Source organism: Coturnix japonica, chromosome 7 (assembly GCF_001577835.2).
Source record: "Coturnix japonica isolate 7356 chromosome 7, Coturnix japonica 2.1, whole genome shotgun sequence".
NCBI lineage: Eukaryota > Metazoa > Chordata > Aves > Galliformes > Phasianidae > Coturnix > Coturnix japonica.
Window position 1 is genome coordinate 28552611 of NC_029522.1, and position 22692 is coordinate 28575302.

The following is a 22692-nucleotide window of genomic DNA, read 5'->3' on the forward strand; positions in this document are numbered from 1 at the left end:
CACAGTGTGTTTTCTGGTGTAGCTGTCAGGATGTCATCTTGTGCCAAAGATTGGGGAGGAGGTGGTTGGAGCATCATGCATGGTGCCCAAAAAGCAGTGAGATGCTGCCACTGAGGGCCGGAGCTCCAGGCAGGCAAGTCTCCCCCATGGAAAGCTGTTTGGGCTGCTGTAAGGCAGACCCTGAGGCTCCAAAGCACCTCTCGTTTAGCACAGCTCTTCTAATTTCAGTGGCCTGCTTGGGGCTACTTGCTGTTGTGGTTCATGACTGTGTTGAGCAACGTATGTACTTTCTTTCATTGACCCTCATGAATGTTACTGAACCTATTCTACCCATTGCATTCACAGAAGAACACATTGCACTTGGCACAAACATTCAGCAATACATTGTGCTGTTGGAGTCTTTTGTCATTTATTTTCTTTCCCCATAAAGTCACCAAGTAAAACTGGGAAGAAAAGGGAAAAAACACAACCAAATATGCAGCGAGTGAGTGACAGATTTAGCAAACTCTCTTTATTTACATACAAATACATGTACACATATATTCTGTATATGTACACATATTCAAGTGTATATACATACATGGTTTCCACATACTCTACAATAAATAGCATGTAGGGTTTTCTTTTAATTGCCTACAGTGCTGAGTAAAAATACATGGCAATAAAATCATGGCTTACAGCTAAGTTACAAAAGCACCAGACACTGAACTCATAGCAATAAATCCGAGCTTATATACAGCTGGAACAAGGACACGCTATACAGAATACAAAGTAGAACACCTTGTAGGAGTCGACAGTAAGACAAACTGAAGAACATTATTTAGAACAGGGGGGGACTCTATGAAAAAAAGGAAAGCAAAGCAGTCAGGTTCTTGGCGAAACAAAACCACATGTTTAGATTGGTCACATGAAGAAGAAACAAATTAATCATTACTTTCATATTTTAACAGTAAAGTCATTTACCAAGGAAATGGGAATTGACCTCACGAGTGAGTCCTTCTGAGCTGTCAGGGTGCAGACAGCACTTGAACTGATTATTTTAGCAGCACTTAATTTAAGTCATGCGTAACTTCTCGCTCCCTGCGTGTTAGTTTGACTACAGGTAATGGAAACAGTCCCTCAGCTGGCTTTTTCCACAGGACCTGTGATATGGGACTGTGATAGCAGACTGACAGCAGTGCTAAATCAATATCCAAAGAAACAGCAAGGAATTTGTGCTCGGAGCTACACTGCTGGAGCTAACTGTCCTACAGAACCAACCCACAGCCAGGCCCTGTGCTATCGCAGTCAACTATGACAGAGCAATGCTGTTCCGTGTGGCTGTGCTGGTCCAGGTGAGTATTTCAATACCAACAGCAATTGTTTGAAATCTGCTCTATGAGGTGAAGGTGCATAGATTTGTGCTGACCTCTTTGTTTTTTTCATTGATTAATATACTGATCTTAAATATGGAATACTAAGGAAGACAACCGGGTGCCATTAAGCAGAAAATTTGTGCTGCTCAGGCGTCTTCCTCCTGCTGATGGATTTTCCTTGCCACAACATGGTGTTGAGGCCTAGGAAGCAAGATAGTCACTTGCCTCCAGTGGAAGCTGGCACTGTTTGCAGACTTAAACAGAGATTACCTTTTTCCAGGGTATGTACACTCTCAGTCATCCTGAAGAGTGCATACTGGTGCATGTGTGAATGCTTGGGAATGGTCAGAACCACAGGTGATGATGGAAGGAGGGAGATGTACACCAAACCTGCACACCTGGTGGGTCTAATCAACAAAAGCTCATCAATATCTAATTACATCATTGCATATTCATGAACAAGAAGTCTGAAGGAAGAACTACTCACTCTTAGCTTCAATGAATACATACAACTACCACAGCTCGTAGTACTTTCCTTCCTTTCTCCTCTCCCATAGAAATAATGCTTTTTTTTTTTTTCATATTTGGACTTGATACTGTATGAAATTAGTGGGAGAGCTGTTCATTTGGATTTTGTATGGAAGCAGCTGAGAGCCGTCCTTATAACTCGTTCTTTATATTGTCATCTCCAAAGGTTCCCAATGAGAATCGTTTCCTGCTAAGTGTTGTCCAATTCAAGTGTAAGATAACCTCTCTGCCTTGGAGTGTACTTCAAAAAGACTGATTTTCAAGATCAATGCTCATTACAGACATAATTGGCTTTGTTTTGTTTTGTTTTGTTTTTTTAATCACATCTGCCTGGTAGTTCCCTTATGAATGATGAGAATACTAAAATGCAACGGCCTCAAATGAAAGTGATCGTTACGTAAACAGTTTGATTAGTTACGATACAGCACAAACACAGCTACAGTTTTTAAAGACTTTTGAACCTGATAGGAAAAACATATTCCTCTCCAGAAGGTTAATGGGAGATGCTTATTTTTATCACTGGTTCTGGATCTCTACAGTTAGTCATGGCTGTGTCAGCCAGAAGACAAGTATGGAGTTTCGCTATGGTAATTATAATCGGGACAGACCTTTTGCACCAGTTTGTAATCTACACTGTAAAAAGCGATGTAGATGCAGATAACTTTGAATGGTTTAGAACACAACCAGGAGACATGGCTTTGGGTCTGCTCTTGGTAGCAGATCTTTGAGGGGTCGAAGTTGCACAGGGCAGTTTTTTTAGCGCGATCTGTTTTCTCATACTCGATGCGGCAATTGAAGGACTTGGATTCCTTGGTCTCCAAAGTTGACTGTGGAGACGATTCGAATTCGACCACCTTGGAAGGTGGCACCAGGCTCACAGATACATTCCCTTGACCAGTGGAGTTATGCCTGAAGTAAACGCTAAACGTCCCATTGCCATGGTCAACGATTTTCCCTGTTATTAACAGATTTAGCTTAACAGTTTTGATGTTAGAGTGGAAGTCGCCCCATCCAAACATCTTCTTGAATTTCCCAGTTTTTACTATAGGTCTGCGTTTAGTTCGTGCGAGAGATTCCTGAACCTCCGTGATGTTGGACAACCAATCCCAAAAGTTTTCTATGCTGTCCGAGTAGGACACCTGGCCGTGTTTCAGTACTGGGGATGGCTTAACAAACAGGCGTAGCGGGTTGATGATCCTGGAGTGCACCACGTTGTCCACCAATGTCTCTGCAGCATCCTTGTCTTCCCAGTCCAGCACATCTGTAGCTTGTACGACTTGATTACCATCACAAAATACCTGTTCCAAAACAGAAAAAGAACTGTATGAACTGTGAAAAGAAAAATAAGCTACCACAGGAGCCATTAATATTCACTTTTTTATCACTCCACTGGACTACAGTAATGAGTAACTTCTGCAGCCCCGTGAAATCTCACAGATTTTATTCAATAGCTTACAGAAGATGCAAAAAAAACTCAGTAGGAGCCATCCAGCGGAAAGAATGCATAAATCTCTGGATGGGTTGAGGGCCGTCACGCATCAAACAAGGCAAGCATGCTTTTCTCACAGTTGTGTTAGATAAAAACATGCCTAAGGATGCAAGAAAACTGGAAACAGCAAAGTAGAACCTCTGCTAAAAGACAGTAAGAGAGAAAGGCAGAACTCTTCCATTCTGCTTTGTTATTCTCCTTACTTCACCTAACAAATGCTTTAGGCTTAAAATCCTGTTATCTATGTGTACTAAAATTGCTTATTATACATTTGTATTTTTGTTATTACTCCAAATTTGGCAGCAGATCCTGTGGTTTTTGGTGTGCTGGAGGCAGGTGCAAAACTGCTTGTGTATGGCAAGGCCAAGCCTGCAAGACGGGCTGAGCATCTCCACTAGAAGAGCGCATCTTTCTTTCACCAACTGTGCAGTGGAAGGTTGCTTAAAGCAGCCAAAACAGGGAATTAATGCCATCCTTTTCACTTGCTGAGTGATACATTTGTATTTTTGTTATTACCCAAATTTGCAGCAGATCCTGAAGTATTCGTGGTTTTTGGTGTGCTGGAGGCAGGTGCAAAACTGCTTGTGTATGGCAAGGCCAAGCCTGCAAGACGGGCTGAGCATCTCCACTAGAAGAGCACATCTTTCTTTCACCAACTGTGCGGTGGAAGGTTGCTTAAAGCAGCCAAAACATATTCTTCCTACCTTCCCTAATGCAGTACTCAAGATAGGCTTTACCTTACTCACATACTGAGAGGCAGCCATCGCTAAATAAATCTGTGGCTGGATCTATCCTTTGAGGTCAGGTGTGGCTCACATAAGTAAATTATTTTCTTCTTCAGATCAGAGAGGGAGAAAAAAGGCACCAATGATCACTCTCGGCCTGAGACCTTGTATGTCAAGTTTCTGCCACCACACAATGTTTTTTATGGCTAAGCTATGAACTTGGGAAAATAGGAGATCCTAATGGAAGCAGTGACAGATGCTTATCTGCACCAGCACAAATAGCTGTCATAACGATGCCGAGGGAAGCTGTCACGGTGATGAAAAGTTCTCAGTGAAGCAATGTCATGTTTATGCATGGATCTTCAGCCACTTCTGAGCCAGTCCACATGCTCAAAATCAGCTGGGTGAAGCTGCAGCAGCTGGCCAGGGAGAGCTCCCAGCTGCAGCCAGGGCTGGGTTCGGAGCAGCAGCAGCCAAGATACACATTCACCTGTCCTTCACCCCATCCCAACCCGAGGCCTCTCAGAGCTCTAAGAGAAGCTGTACTGCTGCACTTCCAGATTCCAGCAGAGACAGGGCCCTGATAGAGCTGACAAAACCTTTCTCAGTGTTTGCATGGCTAAATGGCCTCCTGCATGAAATGCCCATAGCCATGCGAAGATGTGGGCACCTGTAGTCTGTGTCACTGCTTGCAAGTGAGCCAGGAGCAGCTGGAAATCTGAAGGAGAAATACAGCACACAGACAGTTCTAACTTCACTTGTGTCTGCGCTCAGCTGTGCCTGTCCTTTGGCAAGGGCACAGGAACACCACATTTGTCCTCCTGGGCTACTTTTCTTCTGCAGCGCTTACTGAAAGCTGCGCTATGGCTCTTTGGCTTTTCTCTCCTTCCTTTCACAGAGAGCTACAGGGCACCGAGTCATGTGCTACTGGTAATGCTCAGCCTATGTCTCTTCTGGGGGCTCTCACTCCAAATGAGATAGCAGAGCATTGCTTTCTCAAGTGCTTTTTGCAGCAGGCTCTGATATAAAAAGATGAAAAATGTGCTATGAGGTTCAGAGCGGCTGCAGGATGGGAAGCAGTGATGCATGCTCAGACAGGTTAGGTTTGTCGCATCAGTGAGGTATGAGGGCAAAATGATTTCAAATGGTGGAACTGCAGAGTGGCACCATGCTAAACCACTGCCACTGCTTTTAATTACGTGTGTGTTACAGTGCATGAGCAGCTGGCATGCTCACAGCAAACAAGCTGCTTCAGCTGAGGTGACATGGTGGCAATTAAATAGCTTTCATCATACGTGAACACACGATGGTTCAGATGTTGAATCACAGCGATGCACTGTTCCTGTTTAAGGCATGCATAGCACCAAATAAACATGGCTACAATTTGTGCCTTACTCAAAACGAGCAGTTTTTCCTCCTTTCTCCAACAGATTGCAGGACTCCAGTCTTGTGCAGCCTTATTTCTTGACTCTGCCCTGCAGCTGCTTTATTTCACTCATTTGGTTGTAGGGACGGGGCTGAACTGTCAGCACAATCAGTTGGAGGAAAGGGGACTTTGCAAGCACCCAATGGTACATGTGTTGTTTTGCACATGTTCAGTTCTTGGTGGCTAACAAAGAAGAGCCTGCTTTTGCTCACTGCTTAGTGCTGGAGCAGGAATGAAGGTGCGCTGTTCAGAAATGTGAATAATATTTTTAACCTTTTGAACGTAAAACCTTATTTTTGTGCATGTGCAGAACTTTCTCTATTTTAAATAAGCTTCTTGCAGTGAGAGAATCGAACGCTTAACACATCATTTTCTTCTAGGCACTGCAAAGGCTCTTCACTCGATGACAGCTTTTTGCTATTAGCAAGGCTGGGCCCATGCCCACTTTATTCCCTTTGGTTAGCAATTTCCGGGAAATAAAAGAATGTATTAAAAGAATGCAGTGCATGCTGGAAAAATGGCTTCCTCAGCATCTTCCCGTTTCACAATAATGCTTCTCTATTGTAGAAAATATTGCTGGTAGGGTATTTGAAAAAAAATACTAGCTTAGGGAAGTGAGTATATACATTTAAATAGATGGCTATTGCTGTAGTTCTCTGCTGCACCTGCATTTTCCCATTCCCTCCAAACCATCAATTTCCAAGCAGAGGAAATAATCTAATCTATTTTCTGTAGTATAAAAGCTGTAAAATGTCACCCAGTTACCCCAAAATTTCTGTTAAGACTATAGATATTTCCCAGTGAGGGCTGTTGCCTGGACCCATTGAGACATACTGAATCCATGACATGCCTTGCTCCTACATTTTGGTACCTTAAACACAAGAACAGTTCAAACCAAAGCATAACACTGTCAGTATTTCAAACTTCAAACCGTTGTTTCTTCCTGTGCACTTCTCTGACTGATTATGATTGCTCTTCAAAGACCTTTCTCATCCAAGGATGATTTCTTTCACCCAGAGGGTGGTGATGCATTGGAACAGGTTGCCCAAGGAGGCTGTGGATGCTCCATCCCTGCAGGCATTCAAGGCCAGGCTGGATGTGGCTCTGGGCAGCCTGGTCTGCTGGTTGGCAACCCTGCACATAGCAGGGGGTTGGAACTAGATGATCATTGTGGTCCTTTTCAACCCAGGCTATTCTATGACTATATGATTCTGATCATGGTAGAGAGGCTTGGGATTAAATAATGTTCTCGTGAACCATTTTTGAGAAATCAGGCTGTGTGGAAGAGATGCTGGTGTTAACAAAGGCCATGTTTCTGTATTTGCACAGTTAAACTCATGCTCCTTTATCTGGAATTTGCTCCCACACCTTTCTCTGTGGGCAAGACACTAAATGAAAGAGTAGCCATGCTAGAGTTAATTGTTTCAATGCCTTGGGGATTTTAGCCAGGTCATCACTCAGCAGCAATCATTTCTATGGCTTCAACCCTGCCAGAAATCATTTAAAAACTGTCAGCCATTAGTTGAAATAAATGGGTCTGTTGGGATAAGCAGAGCTCAAGTCCCTAGTTGGCCACTGGCTGGTGTTGCACTGAGTGTTTATCCTGCAGAAGAAGAGGAAGGGGTGGTAGGAGGGAGGTGGGACGCAGCAATGGTCACCTGTCCTGGGTTTCACCTGTGAGGAAATCTCATCCTGGAGAGTTACAGCAGACTCTGAGCTCTCCACTGGTCCCAGCCCTGATGATGCATCACAAGGGTTCAGACTCATGCCACTGCCATAGCTGCATAGGATGCTGACCACTTTGGCTTCCTCCTGCTAATTTCAGCATCTCGCTGCAACAATAGCACAGAGTCACTGAGCAGCTTCACAAAAAACCTCCCTTTGAATGGGGGGAGAGAAGGAAGAGAGATAGCTCTGCTTTATCTGTTTGAAAATTCAAGGATTTCAACACATTTATCAAATTTTAAATAATTTATGCCTTGACGGGCCTTATCAATTTTGCAAAGCACACGCATTAACCAGATACAATGATCTCATATTAGCTTTTTCAGCATCTTACACCAGAGCCCAGAAAGATTAATAAAAACTCAGACCATCATCAATTAAATGGAAAAAAACATAAAATTGTGTTCCATTATGGCCTTTTTTTTCTGACGGGTTCTAATAATTCATCACAACAAGCTGAGTTTGAACTTTTCTGATTATTAAACACGTTTTTCCCAAAGGCAGAGGCCGTGATGAGTTTTATGGCAGCAGATGTGACTGCTGTCAGGAATGCTTCAAGGAATTTAGGAATTAAGCAACAATGTCTTCTTTTAGCAGGACTACATGAAAGAGATGTGTTTGTTCTGTCTCGTCACGGCCTCATTTTGCAGGATGTTATAGGCATTTGTGCTGCAATTGTACTTTGACTTTGAGATCAAGGAAAGCTGAAACAAGGCCCTTAATCTGGCTTAACCTGGGGTTTCTTCATGGCATGCTGCACCTGGGATAGGGCAGCCCTGTGTGTATGTAGGGAGTGGGACATGAAACTGGAAGAGTCCAGAGGAGGGCTGTGAAGATAGGGAAGGCCTAGAGGACAAGCTGTGTGAGGAGCTGAGGTCCCCAGGTTCATTGGGCTCAGAGCAGAGTAGCTGAGGAGAGCCCTCATGGCAGTACAGCACCTCTTGGTGTGGAGGGACAGCACTGAGCTCTGCTCCCTGTGACACCCAGGGCCATGTCAGGGGGTTGCAATTTGATAAGTCTTAAAGACTGGTGCAGCTATGGTTACTTTCTTCCACTAAGGAAATGGGGACAGAAATCCCCTGTTCAGTAGCGAATAAAATTGGATTGCTTTAATAATTGTGCCCTGTCTCCTGTAGTTAACACCAAACTGACAAGCTGCTTTTATGGCAAGTTCCTCTTTCATTCTCGCTGCAGAAATACAGGGACTGAATGAAGCTGCTTTCCCGAGCACCACCTGAATGTGCTTTGCTGTTTTTCCTCCCAGGATCTGAAAGAAAAAATCTCTCTACACCTTTGTGCCCCTGAAGGCTGGAGAAAGTAACAGATAGAAGTCTTTAATAAGAATATGAGCCAACATCCAAATAACCTACTGACAAACAAATCAGTCTAAAACAAATGGCCGTACTGGGAGCTCTTCCAATTCAGTCTATGATTCCACTGCATATTTTTCAACCAAACAGATACTCCAACTTCAGTATCATGTTTTACAGAGGAAAAAAAAAAATCACTTGAAAATTTTCCGCTTTTTGTGAGGCAGCAAAACAATATTTCACTTAAAACAGCACTTCAATAAGGAAATGAATTTACGAGGAGGAAGAAGCAGAAGCAAAGACTGAAAATCTGAAGCCTACAATTTGAAGCCTACAATTAATAATTCCTTTTCCTATAATTGATTTGGGGAAAGTATTTGCCATTTTTTCTCACAAGTCCTACCAGTAGTTTTAGCTTAAGTGTTCCCTCCAGCCTCAGTTGAAGAAATGGCCCATATATCTGTATCGCATTGATGTACCTTTATGCTGAAACAACAGAAAACTTGCTCTCAGAATTGCTTCTTCTCAACAAATGAGCACAAATTCCGCTGTTGAAGAATTCATGTTGTTCTACATGGGCCTTTTTCCTCATAGGGTTAACATACAGGTTTTTGAGATTAAAGAAACCAGGTACATTATTTGTCTGTAGGAAAAGGCATCTGGAGTTCAAGAGGCATCTGGATGAGGTGCTATGAGATATGGTTTAGTGGGTAGTAATGGTGATAGGAGGACAGTTGGATTAGATGAAGATAATATCTTGTAAGTCCTTTGTGATTCTATGATTCTAAAAGAAGGCTCCTAATTTTGTCTGGCATTGATTAGATGCTGATATAGGTATTTCTAAACAGTTTTTGCCATCTAGGAGGCACCCAGCTCTTTTTGAAGGGTGGAGAAGTAATAGCAATGCAGGTCATTAAATGAATGATCTGAAAAGCGGTGCTGTACCAAAATATCTAATTCAGTTTCAATAAGATATAGAGATCTTAGTTGAGATATATACATACACAGAGACATGAAATGGTCAAGAAGAATGTGTAGCTGATCCCGGGTCAAAGAAGGAAATGCTGTGGTACTGCTCTGAGCAACCTGACCTACTCGGCAGTGGCCTCAACTGTGTTAGAGCTGAACTGTCCTTCAGCAAATCAAGTAAAAAGGTCATTAAGTATCTGAAATACTAATGGGATAATCTCGCCAGATGGGCCTTCTGAGGAACTTCTGAAGTTAGATGGCTAAAAGCTGAAAATTTGACTTGAAAAATCAAAGTGTACTTTTTTCAAGAGGAGTCTCTAATCCTGGTAAGGGAGAAGATGAAAGGTGACCTGGACATGCAGGTTTCAGCCTCAATGGGTTGTCTTGTGGCCATCCCCATGTGTGCCAGGGATGTTTCTTTGAGCAGGTATCTTCCAGCAGATGCTGCCAGCCTCTTGCCCCTACACAGCCCTCTCTCTGAACTGGCCTGGTAACATGCTTGAAGCAAACAGCACTAAGGACCAGGCCAATGTTAAGAAGAGAACACCACCAACACTGGACAGGCACAGTTGCTTAAAATTCCAGCTGTACTCCTGCAATCTCTTCAGTGCTGAGTTTCCCTGGTGCTACAGATGCATGTAACAGCTTTTAGGACTGAGGCTTGTGCTTTAGGATGAATCTAGAGTCCCAACCAATATGTAGCTGTTTTTAGAAGGCATCTCTTTCACCTGGTGAGCCTGTGAGGTGTCCCAGGTGCTTCCAATCTCCACCATCACACCAGATGCTGCTGCTTGACTGCTCACAGGACTAAAACCTATAAAAAGGTTCCCCTTAAACCATGCTAAAGTGGGAATGCTCTAACAGCTCCTTTGCTAACACAGCACTTGCTGGCTGGTCATCTGTTGAACTTTAACAGTTAATAATTCTTTTTCCTGCTGATTTCTTTAATGCCTGGGAGATTTCTCTTTACCTTTGCTGAGATCAGTTCATTCAGATACCAATATGCATTGATGAGTACTGCTTGTTGAACCAGCAGTACCACTACTATGTTTCTGGCTGCAGGAAGACCCGCAGATGTTCCAGTCCCCCTGAAGGAGGAGGTTCCAAGGCACCTGGATAGAGGTAGGTGTGTTAAGGATGCTTGGGGGGAAGTGTTTCAAGAGTCATAGTCACCCAGTAAGACTATTTTATGCAGTGGGGAAAGTACATAAATGGAAAAGTGCTGTGCCTGTTAGAAAGCAACCCGATTGTACTCAAGTTGTCATCTAGGTTTTGTATGCCTTATAAATTTTAAATTAAAAATCAATTACAGAACAGCCCTTAATCTCCTCTTTGGAGTTGATTTATTTTTGGATGAGAACTCTGAAACCCAGCTGACCTCCTCCATGCTGAGCACGGCACAGAAAACAGTGATTTTCTATCTCACCACTCATGTGCTAGATTCAAATGTTTTACTGCATTGTGAGGAAGAGTTTTAATAATCTGGACAGATTAAAGGAATAAAAGCACGCTCCCGACAACTCAGAAACAGGGGGAAGCTGATTTCTAGCAGATTTCAAACTCCGTATTATAACAGCGCATAAGAGATGATTAACAAAGAAAAATATTACAGTTATCTACTCCCTTTGAGAGCCTAACTAATGAACCTCCAACAGCTGCTGTTGAAAAATCAGGAGCACTATCACTATCAATTTCAAGACAAAGCACAGCTGACAGATGTTTGAAGTGATAAATCAGGCTGCGCAAGGATTAAAATAACAAGCCCCAAATGGCCTTTAAAAGACAAAGGTGCTGCAGCAAACTATTTTCAGCCACTCTGGATACTGTCGAAAGTTAGATCGCTGATACAATTATCTCGCAACACAGTAATGGCCAAAGTAATACGTTATGAAAAACCTAACAATGGCAATACTGGAGCCAAGTTTTTGAAAAGAACAGGTTTTATATTCATTTGCGCTTTTAATGGCAGGGCTGAGAACGCTGTGCTGCCATGAATATTACTTCTGGGAATGAGTTATGAACAGCGTGCGCTGGGCTGAAGCATAAAATGTAACTGAATTGCATTCTTGTACATTTTAATTAATCCTATTTTAAAGCACGAAGTTGCATTTTAATGGGCAGTGAACACCATTATTTAAATAAGGAATACGATTTTTCAGTTGCTTCACTGCAGGCTGGATTTCCTAACAAGCTGTCACTGAAGTGATGGAGATCATGAAAAGGGTTCATCACAGAATGGCTTGGGTTGGAAGGGACCCTAGAGATCATCCAGTTCACCCCCCTGCCCATGGGCTCGTTGCCCCCAGCAGCTCAGGCTGCCCAGGGCTCCTCCAGCCTGGTCTCAGGCAGCTCCAGGGATGGGGCACACGCAGCTCTGGGCAGCAGTGCAGGGCCTCACTACCCTCTGAGTAAGGAATTTATCATCTAACCTAAATCTCCTGCCTTTTAGTTTAAAGCCATTCCCCCTTGTCCTGTCATTATCAGGCCACGTACTAAGTTGGCCCCTCTCTTGCTTATAAGGTCCGTCAGAGTACTGTGTGCTTACAAACTCTGCTGCCTTTCATGGGAGACAACTATAGGGAGAGCAGAGCTCCAAAAATCAAAGTTTCTGAACTTGATTTCAGCTTTCACTGTTGTGTGCCTCTCATCAGAGGTTACTTAACTCTCTGACACATTAGAGAGGGAATGTCCTATTCAGAGGATGCAAGCCAGGTGCTCTCCTGATGCCAGGCACTGGCTTCCCACAGCAGGATGGGGCTGCCTGGATGCCAGGAGGCTCTTAAGCCGTGCTGTGTGGCAGATTTACTGCAGTCTTCAGGTTGCAGGGGCCTGCGGTCTGAGCTCCTGGATGTGGGCACAGCCCCGGCGTGTGAGAGACCATGGGGGCTCTGTAAATTAAATTAAAATCTTTTCCCTTTTGAAACCACTTAGCATGAGGTAGCACGCAGGGGCACTTCCAGGTATTTTACTGCTGCCTACACACAGGCATGCATGCTGCTTTCCTAAATGGCTTACTCTCTCAAAGATGAGAAAATCACAGACTGTCTCTGCCTCTTTATTAAGTCTGAAGGTGAAACAATATTGCCCTTTGGCCAACAGCAGTCAGACCAGTCTGCAGCCACTGTTCTCCACGCAGCGGGATGGAAATACCAACTTACATTATAAGGTCCTGTTTAAACCCAGTGTTAACCCCTTTTAATTTAGGCAGGCATCTTTTGTGTCCCTAAGAGAAGGAAATACAGAATTCCTTTCAGCCTGAAATTGTCTGTGCTTTGGAGACTTGGGGAACAGTTAGGGATTAGTTGGTCAAATCCTTTCTAAATGAAAACCTTCCTAAAACAGAAATGTTCTCCTTAAGCTTTTTTTTCTGTAGCTACTGATCGATCTAACAACTCAACTTTATGGATTAATTTTGAAAACAAAGAATTGCTTCCATTTGAGATCACTGCAAGTACATGAGAAGTTAATTCCAAAAGGAAATGGATGTTTTGAGACTCTTAAAGCATGGTGTGGTCCAAATGTGAAAGCCAGGTTGCCAAGTGATTATTATTATTTTTTTTAATGGGGTTTCACTAGAAGTGCTTTTATTATCTGCCCTGTGCCTGGAGGTAACCAATTCATGCTCACCAAACAGAGAAGAGCTGAGGTTGATACCCAGTTTGACTGGAAGAATCTCTCAGCGCACATGTAGCTCACTGCTGCTCAGGGATTTACAGAGGGGCTGAATGGCTCGGATCTTTGTGCGTGCCCTGTCAGAACACAGAAAGGATCTGAAGAGAGGACAGCCTACATCAGAGATAAAGTTAGGTTCTACTGCAATAGGTGTTAATACAAAGTGATTCAATTTGCATATAAAAATGTAAGTTCCAACCTGTTCACTCCATGTATATCTGTATCAAACAGAAAGGGAATACTTTTGGTGCGTCTTTACATCTTCCAGTCTTTCTTTTACTGTCAATTATTGTGCATACAACCCCAAACATTAATTTGGCCTCATCACAAGATGCAATCAAAGTATTTCTATTAGCGTACGTGGAATAACACTTCCAGGTTGAATAAAAGAACAAGGCTGGCAGGGTGCTTTCAGTTGGTGAAGCAAGTAGTAAAGGCAGACAAAACCCCCGCTGGCAGAGTGGGGCTGGGGGAGATAGGACTCTAGCACAGAGCTTTCAAGGCACACACATCTAAAATGTATAGACTAGAAAATGTACAATCCCAGAAAGAAGCCAGCAGGAAGCATTCTCTTCATATGCATACTAAGGGTGTTTTGAGGTAAGGCTATAAAAACGCATAACCTTAAAAAGTCTTCCCGTTTTACCATGAATAATGCAAATAAGAATGCGTATTTCAGTGGATGTGTTCTAAAAATCAATGTTTCTATATGCGCTGTTTCCCGAACCTTTGACTGTAGAACCTCAGCAGGCCTGAATATGAATTCAGTTTGGATAAACATTCAGTGAGCAATCTCGCCTCTGTTGACTTTGTTGACTCCACTCAGCAGCATTATTATTTTGCCCAAAAAGTTTAGATGATGTCTGCATTATCCATGATTCCATGTTAAAACTCCTGCCGTTCTCCTAACTTATCCTGGTCTTGACAGTACATAGTAACCAAGTACCTCTTTGGCAAATCAGTGTTTAAATTTCTTTAGGGATTTTACTTTTCTGGTTGATTGTAGCCTTGCTCTCTTGGGCAGATAATGAGTTTGCCTCCAATTTGCTTTCCAGAATCCATAAGTACAAACAAGCCTTGCAGGTCACAGCTTAGTTCAGTTCCTGAGTAAAAGGGTTCAATGTGAAACAAAGCCTTTCACATTTAGTAGCCATATTCTGAATCTGTATACAAAGCCTTACCAAAATTTATGAATGTGTTTGGGACTGAGACTATTCACACTCAAAAACTGAACAAACTATGGCTGGGAAGGCCAGCTTTTAAAGGAGGATATGAGATCTGATCAGCACAAGGTAGAAGAGCTGATGTTTAAGTAGCCAGGCTTTACAGAGGCACGTGTTACTTCTTGTTTTTAATGCATCTTTTCATACACATTATGGAGATCAGAGAAGGAAAGAAATCTAACTGCTGCCTAAACCAAAGCTGGTGATAAGCATAAGACAGCCAAAAAAGCAACTCGTGTAAATGTTTTAAATAGCTTCTACTGCGTACAAAAGGTGGTTCTACAGGGACTACGAGTAATCCCTTGTATTAAAATTGAATGTGCTGCCTTAGTTGATCAATTACAAAGATTTTTTTTTAAAGTCTATAAATATGTATGTGCATGACTGAACCAGTAATAAAAACGTGACTCTACAAATCTCTGAGTCTCCGTGCTCGGGTCAATAAACTGCTACATCAAATAACATTACAAGTCCTGATCTCTGTGATGTGCTGGCTGGCAGCAATGAACCCTTTCAGGAATGGCTGCTTTGTCTGTCTGCCTGCATAGAGTGAATAAATTGCAAACCCAGTCTGGATGGGAGGCAGGAAGAGAGCTCACAGGTGTTCTCTCTAAATGGGACTGCAGCTTTCCTGGCCATTCCTGAAAGGGTTCATCACTGCCAGCTGATACTTCAGCAAGATCAGGACTTGTAACTTTATTTGATGTAGTATGGTTTATTGACCTGAGCGCGAAGACTTGGAGGTTTGTAAAGTGGCATTTTAAACACTGTGTTGTGGGAATTCCCTCACTGCACGTTGTGAGTGAAAGTGTTCAGCCATGTACACACAACACAGAGAAAGCAGATGGTTTGGAAGAACATAGGTACTGGAAAGTCAAAGTTTGTAGCTCTACATTTAGAGATGTGTGATCATTTCAAGGGCAAATTATAACACCAGGTAGTACTCTGCTGCAGAAGGCCAAGCATGCCCTTGGTTTTAATTATTTCTATTTATATTATTTATGTTATGTGATAAATGACTGAACAAGAAATATATGCATTTATTGCTACACACATGGCTTCAACCGTGCAGCTCTTATATTTTTGCTGTATGGCTGATATTGTAATTAAACCTTGGTATACGCTTTGGGAATTTTTTAAGTCTTCTGAGCTGTGCTGCACGAAGTACTTCTTACAGAACCATTCCTTTTCTCGTTCCCTTCATGTTTACATTATTCATATAGCAGACAGAGGGAATCAAATCGCACAGCCTACAAAAAGAGTGAAAAACAGAGCCTCGCTTGCTCCCAGTAGTAAAGAAATGTAGCGTTAAGACTTGAAACTCATTTCCAATTTTCTGTGCTCGTAGCACATTCTCTAAACAGAGCATTATCTCACACGCCAGATGTGCAGCAGTATCTAGGTGCAACAGGGTGCGATAAGTATGGAATTTCAGCCTTATTTCTTCTTTTATGCTTCAAGTCAAATCCTTACTCTGATTTTAATTTAGTTTTTTTGTGTGGGGTTTTTTTTGGGGGTGGGGTGGGAGAGTAATAGGGAATTTGGCGTTCAATTACAGGAATGGAATAAGAATAATCATCTGGCACAGAGAGTAACTTGAGTTAAAAACACAGGAGAAATCCACATCCAAACCTCTTGTTTTATTTAAATTGGTGTAAAACTAGAGGACAGAAACAACTTACGCTGATGTGATTAATTCCACTTAAGGGGAATTTGGCCCCAAGACAGCAGTCTCTTGGCTAACACAACATACTCCATTTGGAACTAAAGTAAAGCGGGGGATCCCAAAAGTTACTTGAATTGCCGTTAAACGATACTCTGAAAATACTATTTGGATAGTAAGTAATCTGAACATAAATAGCTCACTTGTTTTTGTGTTACTAAGAGGTGCATCGATAACAAAAACAATTACTGCTCTCTCACAGCTGAGCAGTGGTAACCTCATAAAGCAATCAGACGGTGTTGCGAGAGCATGTTTCTCATGTGTAAGCAGTGGCAGGAGAGGAAATAAAACTTAGCACCGGGCTGAATATGAAAACTTAGATGCTTCATGCTAATTTTCTGGTATGTTAATAGCATTTGGGAGTTGGAAAGTGGGAGTTTCAGCTCAAGGGAAAAGTGAGACCACAGTAGGGGAAAACCTGCTTTATTCTTCAAGGCACATTTTGTCCTGCTGTTTCTCAAGGAAGGTTCCTTTATCTGCACGAAGTCATCGAGTGCTTTTTGAGTTCAAAGGAAACTTCTTGCTGGTTTCTGTGGGCTTTGACTGGGGCTCGGAGTCTGAACATCAGCGTGGTGCTGAGCAGCACCGTAAAATGCGGAGGAGGCTTCTTTGAGTGTTGAAAAGGTTCAGTTCCTTGCAGGATCAAATGGCTGCACACCTTTAAAGAAGCTGAGCATGCTAAGCAGCACTTCCAGTCATCCACAGATGAATGAGCTAATTATTATTATTATTATTATTTTTTGCCCTGGTATACTGCGTAGTCCAATTAAGTTGCTAAGCCAATCACACTGAAATGAATCAACCATATTGTTACACAATTCTTTTTAATAAACAGAGATATCATTATATGAAGTAGGTTTTAAGGGTGCCAGATGCTCCTGAACAGGGAGTCTAATTTATATCATTGATTTCAAGAAACAGCCCATTCATGTGTGATAGCTGTTATCTCAGTTTAAAGTATCTCATACGTAAATGAGAACACAGATGAGCTAAATACGGACCTTATTTAATTCCCCATCACAAAATCACACAGAACTCATGTCCAAAACATCGAATAAATGGCTTTGCTGAGATTGCTTCTTTTAAGGCAATTAATAGGATCACAACAGAAAAGGAAGGCAAAAATACCCTCTCAGAATTACTGCATCCAATGCTTAGAAAAAATACTTGACCTTCAGAAAGAACTGTTTTGCTGAAGAAAAGATGTGCAGGAATGTTACCTCTCCACAATGGGATGGGGATGAGCTAGGTTTTCTGCCTTGCTCCCAGAGCTCAGCACTCCAGGGGCGAGTGAGGCTGTGCTGGGCTTAGTGGCAGAGCAGGAAAGCAGAACAAGATGATGTGCTTTAGTTTTGATTAAAGCTTCAAGGATACTATTAGAAGAGATGGGAAGTGGAGATGATCCCTTCAAATACTGTCAGTGACGCAGGTTCCCTCTAGCCAGGAATAACCTTTACCCCTGAAAGATGAACTCCAGAAGAACAACATTTGGAGGCAAGGATGCTTTTTGTTGCTCCTCTGCCTACCATCAAAGTTTGTTCCTGTTTATTTAGGACCTCAACAAAATAGCCTTAGCTGTATATGTTTACTTGAGCGGGGATGATTGAGAGCTACCTCTCCGGAAAGAAGCTGAAGGAAAAACCCCTGCGGTTTCCATTTGGACATTAGAGGGTTGATGTGTTTTGCTGTCACGTTCTATTTTTAAATGCATGACACTGCACAGGTGTTCAGATTCCAAATCCTTCGCTAAATCTGTCATCTCTCAGCAGCCTGTCACTACATCAGCTAACAAACTAAGGGGGGAATGAAGTTCCCGTATGGTAGAAAACTTCATAGTGGTTAACTATAATTCCTTTCCATCAGTGTCACTACACTTGATCAATTTTCAGGTGTTATAATTGCTTTGAGGTTCATTTGTCTCTCTAGAATGGCTCAATTTAATAATTTATCTACAAGCCCTTAATATGTAGGACACTAACGTGATTAAAAATGCAAATCATTTTTGAAGGAGCAAAAGTTGTTAGTCTGACTCAAAGCATCAGCTGGCAGTTTTACCTCTGAGCTTGCTATCCATAATACACCAGCTGATTTCAGAAAGACGAGATCTATGGATAATCACAAATCACCTCCCTGTGTCTGCCTTAAGCAGCCATTGTATTTCTACCTGTGGGTATAGTTACATGTAATACAGCTAAGAATGCAATAATCAGTGCTTTAGGCAAGCTGGTCCTAAGTTTCTACTCCAAAAGGTGTCTGACCCACGCTAATGTTGATCTTTAATTTTTTTGTTGAATCTTTGCTGATGAAGGCTTTAGAGAAAGGTGTACTGTGTTGAAACTATACAGCGACAGAGGGAAAAAAGGGAGGACTCTAGAGTCACAAGAGTACAGTTTCTCCCTGGATCATCCTCCTCCTATAGTGGCATACCTGATGCTCAGAAGCAGACGTGCTTCTAACTCTGCATGCCTATCTGCTGCAGCAACGTTGGAAGACTGAATTTGAGTCTTGGAAGTCTTAGGTCTCCCTAGAGAAACTTTCAGTGGGATCATCTTGTTCTTCTAGCTCAACTGGAGAAAAGAAAGATGAACAGCAACTGTTCCTTCACAGCAGATTCTTTAAATTTTGGCTCAATGATCATTTAGTATTCACCACTAAACAAGAGCAGTGGTGCAAGTATCAGTGATACACTGAATATAGTGTGATACAGTGTAGGCAGGGCAGTAGATTAATTTGATTCTTCTAAATCTAAGAGCATCTTAGGTAATATACTTTGAGCATAGTTACATCTAAGTAATTCAAGTCTCCTGAAACATTCATTCTATTCCCTACAAAACTGTTACCATCAGTAGAGGAGAACAGAGCCAGGGATCCCCTAAGCAATCTCAGCACAAGCAGACTGTGAGGTTGGATGGGTGAGCTCATGCTGAGCAAGCTGGCTGATGTTCCTACAAGACTGTTCTCTATCAACTTTGAAAGGGTTTGGAGACTGAGAGAGGTCCCCAGATGCAGAGAAAAGCAAATGTAGTTACTGCTTTCAAAAAAGGCTAAGGGCAATATGGGGGATTACCAGCTGCTAAGACTCCATTCAGCCCCTGGAGAAATCAGGGAGCAAATCCTCTCAAAAGTCCTATCTGGGTACATGAAGGGGAAGATGATGACTGGGAATAGCCAGTCAGATTTACCATGGATTTTCTAAATTTACCGTGCTTGACTAAACTGACTGTCAAACATTTATCAGAAGACTTGATCTGTGGGTGCAGGGGGAGCAGAGGAATGCCCTCTGCTTTGAGTAGCAAAGGATGTCACAGCCTAGGTGAGCAGGCTGCCCCTTGGATTGAGAGAGTGTCTGTCCTTGGGCTCAGAAGTAGTGACTAGTAGGTCTTACTTGTACTGGAGGTCAGTAACGAATGGAGTCCCAGTCTCCTGTAAGACTGGACACAGTATTCACAGAGGTATTTTCTAGGTTTCAGCTTTCCTAATAGTTATTGTTACTGGAAAATTCTGAGATAGTTTGTCATAAAGCACGGTATAAACAAAAAAAAAATCAGAATTACCAAATAAGATAAATGATGTTTTTTGCTTCAAACTTATTTATAAAGTTACTCTCAAACTACGCTGATTGAAGATGTCAAAATGGAAGAATCTGAAGGAGGGATTTCAGTCTGACAGACACTGATGGATGCTGAGTGTGTATGTTGACTTCACTCTGTTCACATTCATAGTGTCTGCATCCACGCCAGTGATGAAATAAAACTGGAAGGATGGGCTTCCTTCAGTAGGTTAAATAAGCATGGCCAGCAGAAGAGGTTCTGTCACCTCATCCTCCCACTCAGACTTCACTGGAGAAATGCCTGTGCTAGAATGCTGCATATGGCCCATTTAGAAAACACATTTTCCTAGCAGCTTTATTTCTTAAACATGGTGACTTGCAGTTGATTTTGTCATGTATAGGCTTAGAATGGCAGTATATAAATTAATTTATACATCCCTTGAAACAAATAACAATACGAACTATGTGGTAGACTTAAAGGATAGCTTTCATCTTCTAACATCCAAGGACATTGCCTTGGACAAGGACACTTGTGCATATGCACATACATACACACTTTGTGTCATAGGAGGTTTGTCCTTGTTCAGTAATATAGCGAGGCACAGATTGTTTCACATTTAAGTTGTCTGGAATGAAGTGCACTTCTTGAATATATGGCTAAGGCCAGTGCTCAAAAGCATTTTGAAGAAAACAAAGGTCTCAGGCTTTTCCATTTTTGGGAGGAGCTGATAGACTTCAAAATCTCCCACTACAGACACGATTAACGCCATGTGAGAGAAGAATTTATCTTAAAAGCTAACTTTTGAGAACTGCATTTATATTTCACAAGGCTGGAAAAGGATTCATTGTGATCGACTGTCTTCATCTATCATCCTACACATCAATGCAGCATTGCAGACCCCATCCCTTCCAGCACTGTGATGTGCTGCAGAGAAGACCCAACCAGCTGGTCCTGAGATTGGGATTACAATCAGATTGGAAGAACAGAGACGTATATGCTTCACTGACTCGCATCAATCAGCTGCACTGGTTTATACAGAGAACAGCAGTAAGTGCAAAGACTTTTAATACATATTTATAGGAGTGTAATTTATAAAAAGAACACAATTTAGTTAAAGCTGTAATGCATTAACTATTAAGCCCTTGCTGAGAGGAAAGAGACTGTTAAAATGCTTAAATACTCTTGCAGACACTGCTTAAAATTGACAAAGCTCAGCCTTAGAAAGGTTATTCTGTGTCTTATCCTCCAGGGTCAATAATTCTATACTTGAAGCCTTCTCTGAACTGATTTGTGTTTCCATACAGTCTATATTTCAGATGGGCATGCACCTTGATGTTCCAACAAAATTGATGAATTTCTCCCACACATTTATTGTTATTTCTGACTACCCAAAGAAAGAAATAGCACCTTGTCTAGCTCCTAATAGAAAGTTTATCTATTAAAGATGATGACTTGTATGAGAAACAGATTGTGGTGCCAGGTAAGAGGGCTATTTGACAGATACATTTCTTTCAGGAATAGGAAATTTGAAGTATTATCAGGTGTATATCAACAAAACACCTGATGAATTTTTACAGCATCTTTTAGCAGAAGCTGTTTTTACATATTGACAGCTATGAGAATTGGCGCTGGTTACAAAGAAATGTGTCCCTTGGGAGCTTGTGGCATATTTCCTTAACCAGAAATTAAGAGACCGAGCAAAATATTTAGGTATGCAATCTGTTGACGTGTAATTCCTGCTGTTACTTTTCAGCCACCACCGTATTTTCTCTGAGCACTGATGTGTATTCAATCTGGTCCATAAAGCAGAAGGCTCTCGTGAAGAGCTTGCAGTGGAAGTAATGTTAGGGAGATTGCTAATGGTATTGTCTGGAAATGAGATCGTTCTCTCTGAGCTCTAAGCTGATCAAAGTGACTGTACTCCTCCTACCTTTTGCTATTGTTCTGTTCACTTGCACACAGTGCTGTCACATAGCTCACATCTTCAGAACAGACACACAGTGTACAGTGCCCCATTCTAACAGGCTCACTGCCGATGTCCACAGTAACACGGCCTAGACACAGTGTCCAGAGATGGATGAGAACATGTGGTAGGAAAAGCATCACTGTTTGAAGCAGAAAAAAAGTATTCTATCAATAGATCAGGAAAGGAGATGGGAGAAAAGTATGAGTTATTTAATTTCACCATGTTCAGACTGTTATTACTCAAAAGAAAAGTTGGTGAAGAGAATTCAGAGAATGTCTTCTTCCTGAATCTATATCTGCCCATTTTCTTAGTTTGCAGAATTGCCAGATTCTCTAACAATCCCCTGTGCTCTGATGGCACCTTTTAACACCAACAAGCTGTGTTAACATAGACTAGGTCAGCACTGAAGATATTTGTACATTAAGTTGTTCTGTGAACGCCAATGGGGAAGCAATAAGGAAAAAGAAGACATAATTCACTTCAAACCCACATGATTGGTAAACAAAAGATCAATAGGGAAGTAAAACTTGGTGTGACTCACAGTTCTTTGAGGAAAAGATCCCTAGGAATAGGCAAATAATGCAGCCTTAAGCAAAATACATATCAGTAGTGGTAGAAAACAGCTAAGCAGAACAGGCAGGAATTAAGAAAACTCTATGCAGAATGTTAGGAAAAACTTACTAACAAATACAGTGCCATCAGTTGTGAAGCTTCCTAGGGGCTGTTGCAAGATCTTTCTAAACAAATGGAGGTAGAATACTGGGAAACATTCCACAGCAGCAATCCTGCATTACAGGAAGATATGGGGTACCTTATCCTGGCATCTGTCTGTCTTTTAAGGTAAATGAGAAAAGATCAGGGAGAGCCTGAGGCAGCAAACAAGTTTTTCAGAGGTCCATAAGGGTCCTAAACCTGTCATTTTTAAAAACACCCTGTAAGAACAATGACTCAAGCAGTCCTTATGTTTTAAGGATGAGAATTCCCTTCAGGTTGTTTTGGAGCATGCCTCACTGAGCAGCCCCCGGTCCAC

General features: G+C 42.0%; 1 protein-coding gene across 1 annotated transcript in view; it reads right to left on the reverse strand.

Moving 5' to 3' along the window:
- Positions 1–485: 485 nt before the first annotated feature.
- NXPH2 (neurexophilin 2) overlaps positions 486–22692 on the reverse strand; it is a 29296-nt gene continuing 7089 nt past the window's right edge. The window contains exon 2 of the mRNA XM_015869245.2: positions 486–3181. Within this exon, the coding sequence (XP_015724731.1) occupies positions 2438–3181 (744 nt within the window). The 3' untranslated portion in view covers positions 486–2437. The remainder of the gene's footprint in view (positions 3182–22692) is intronic.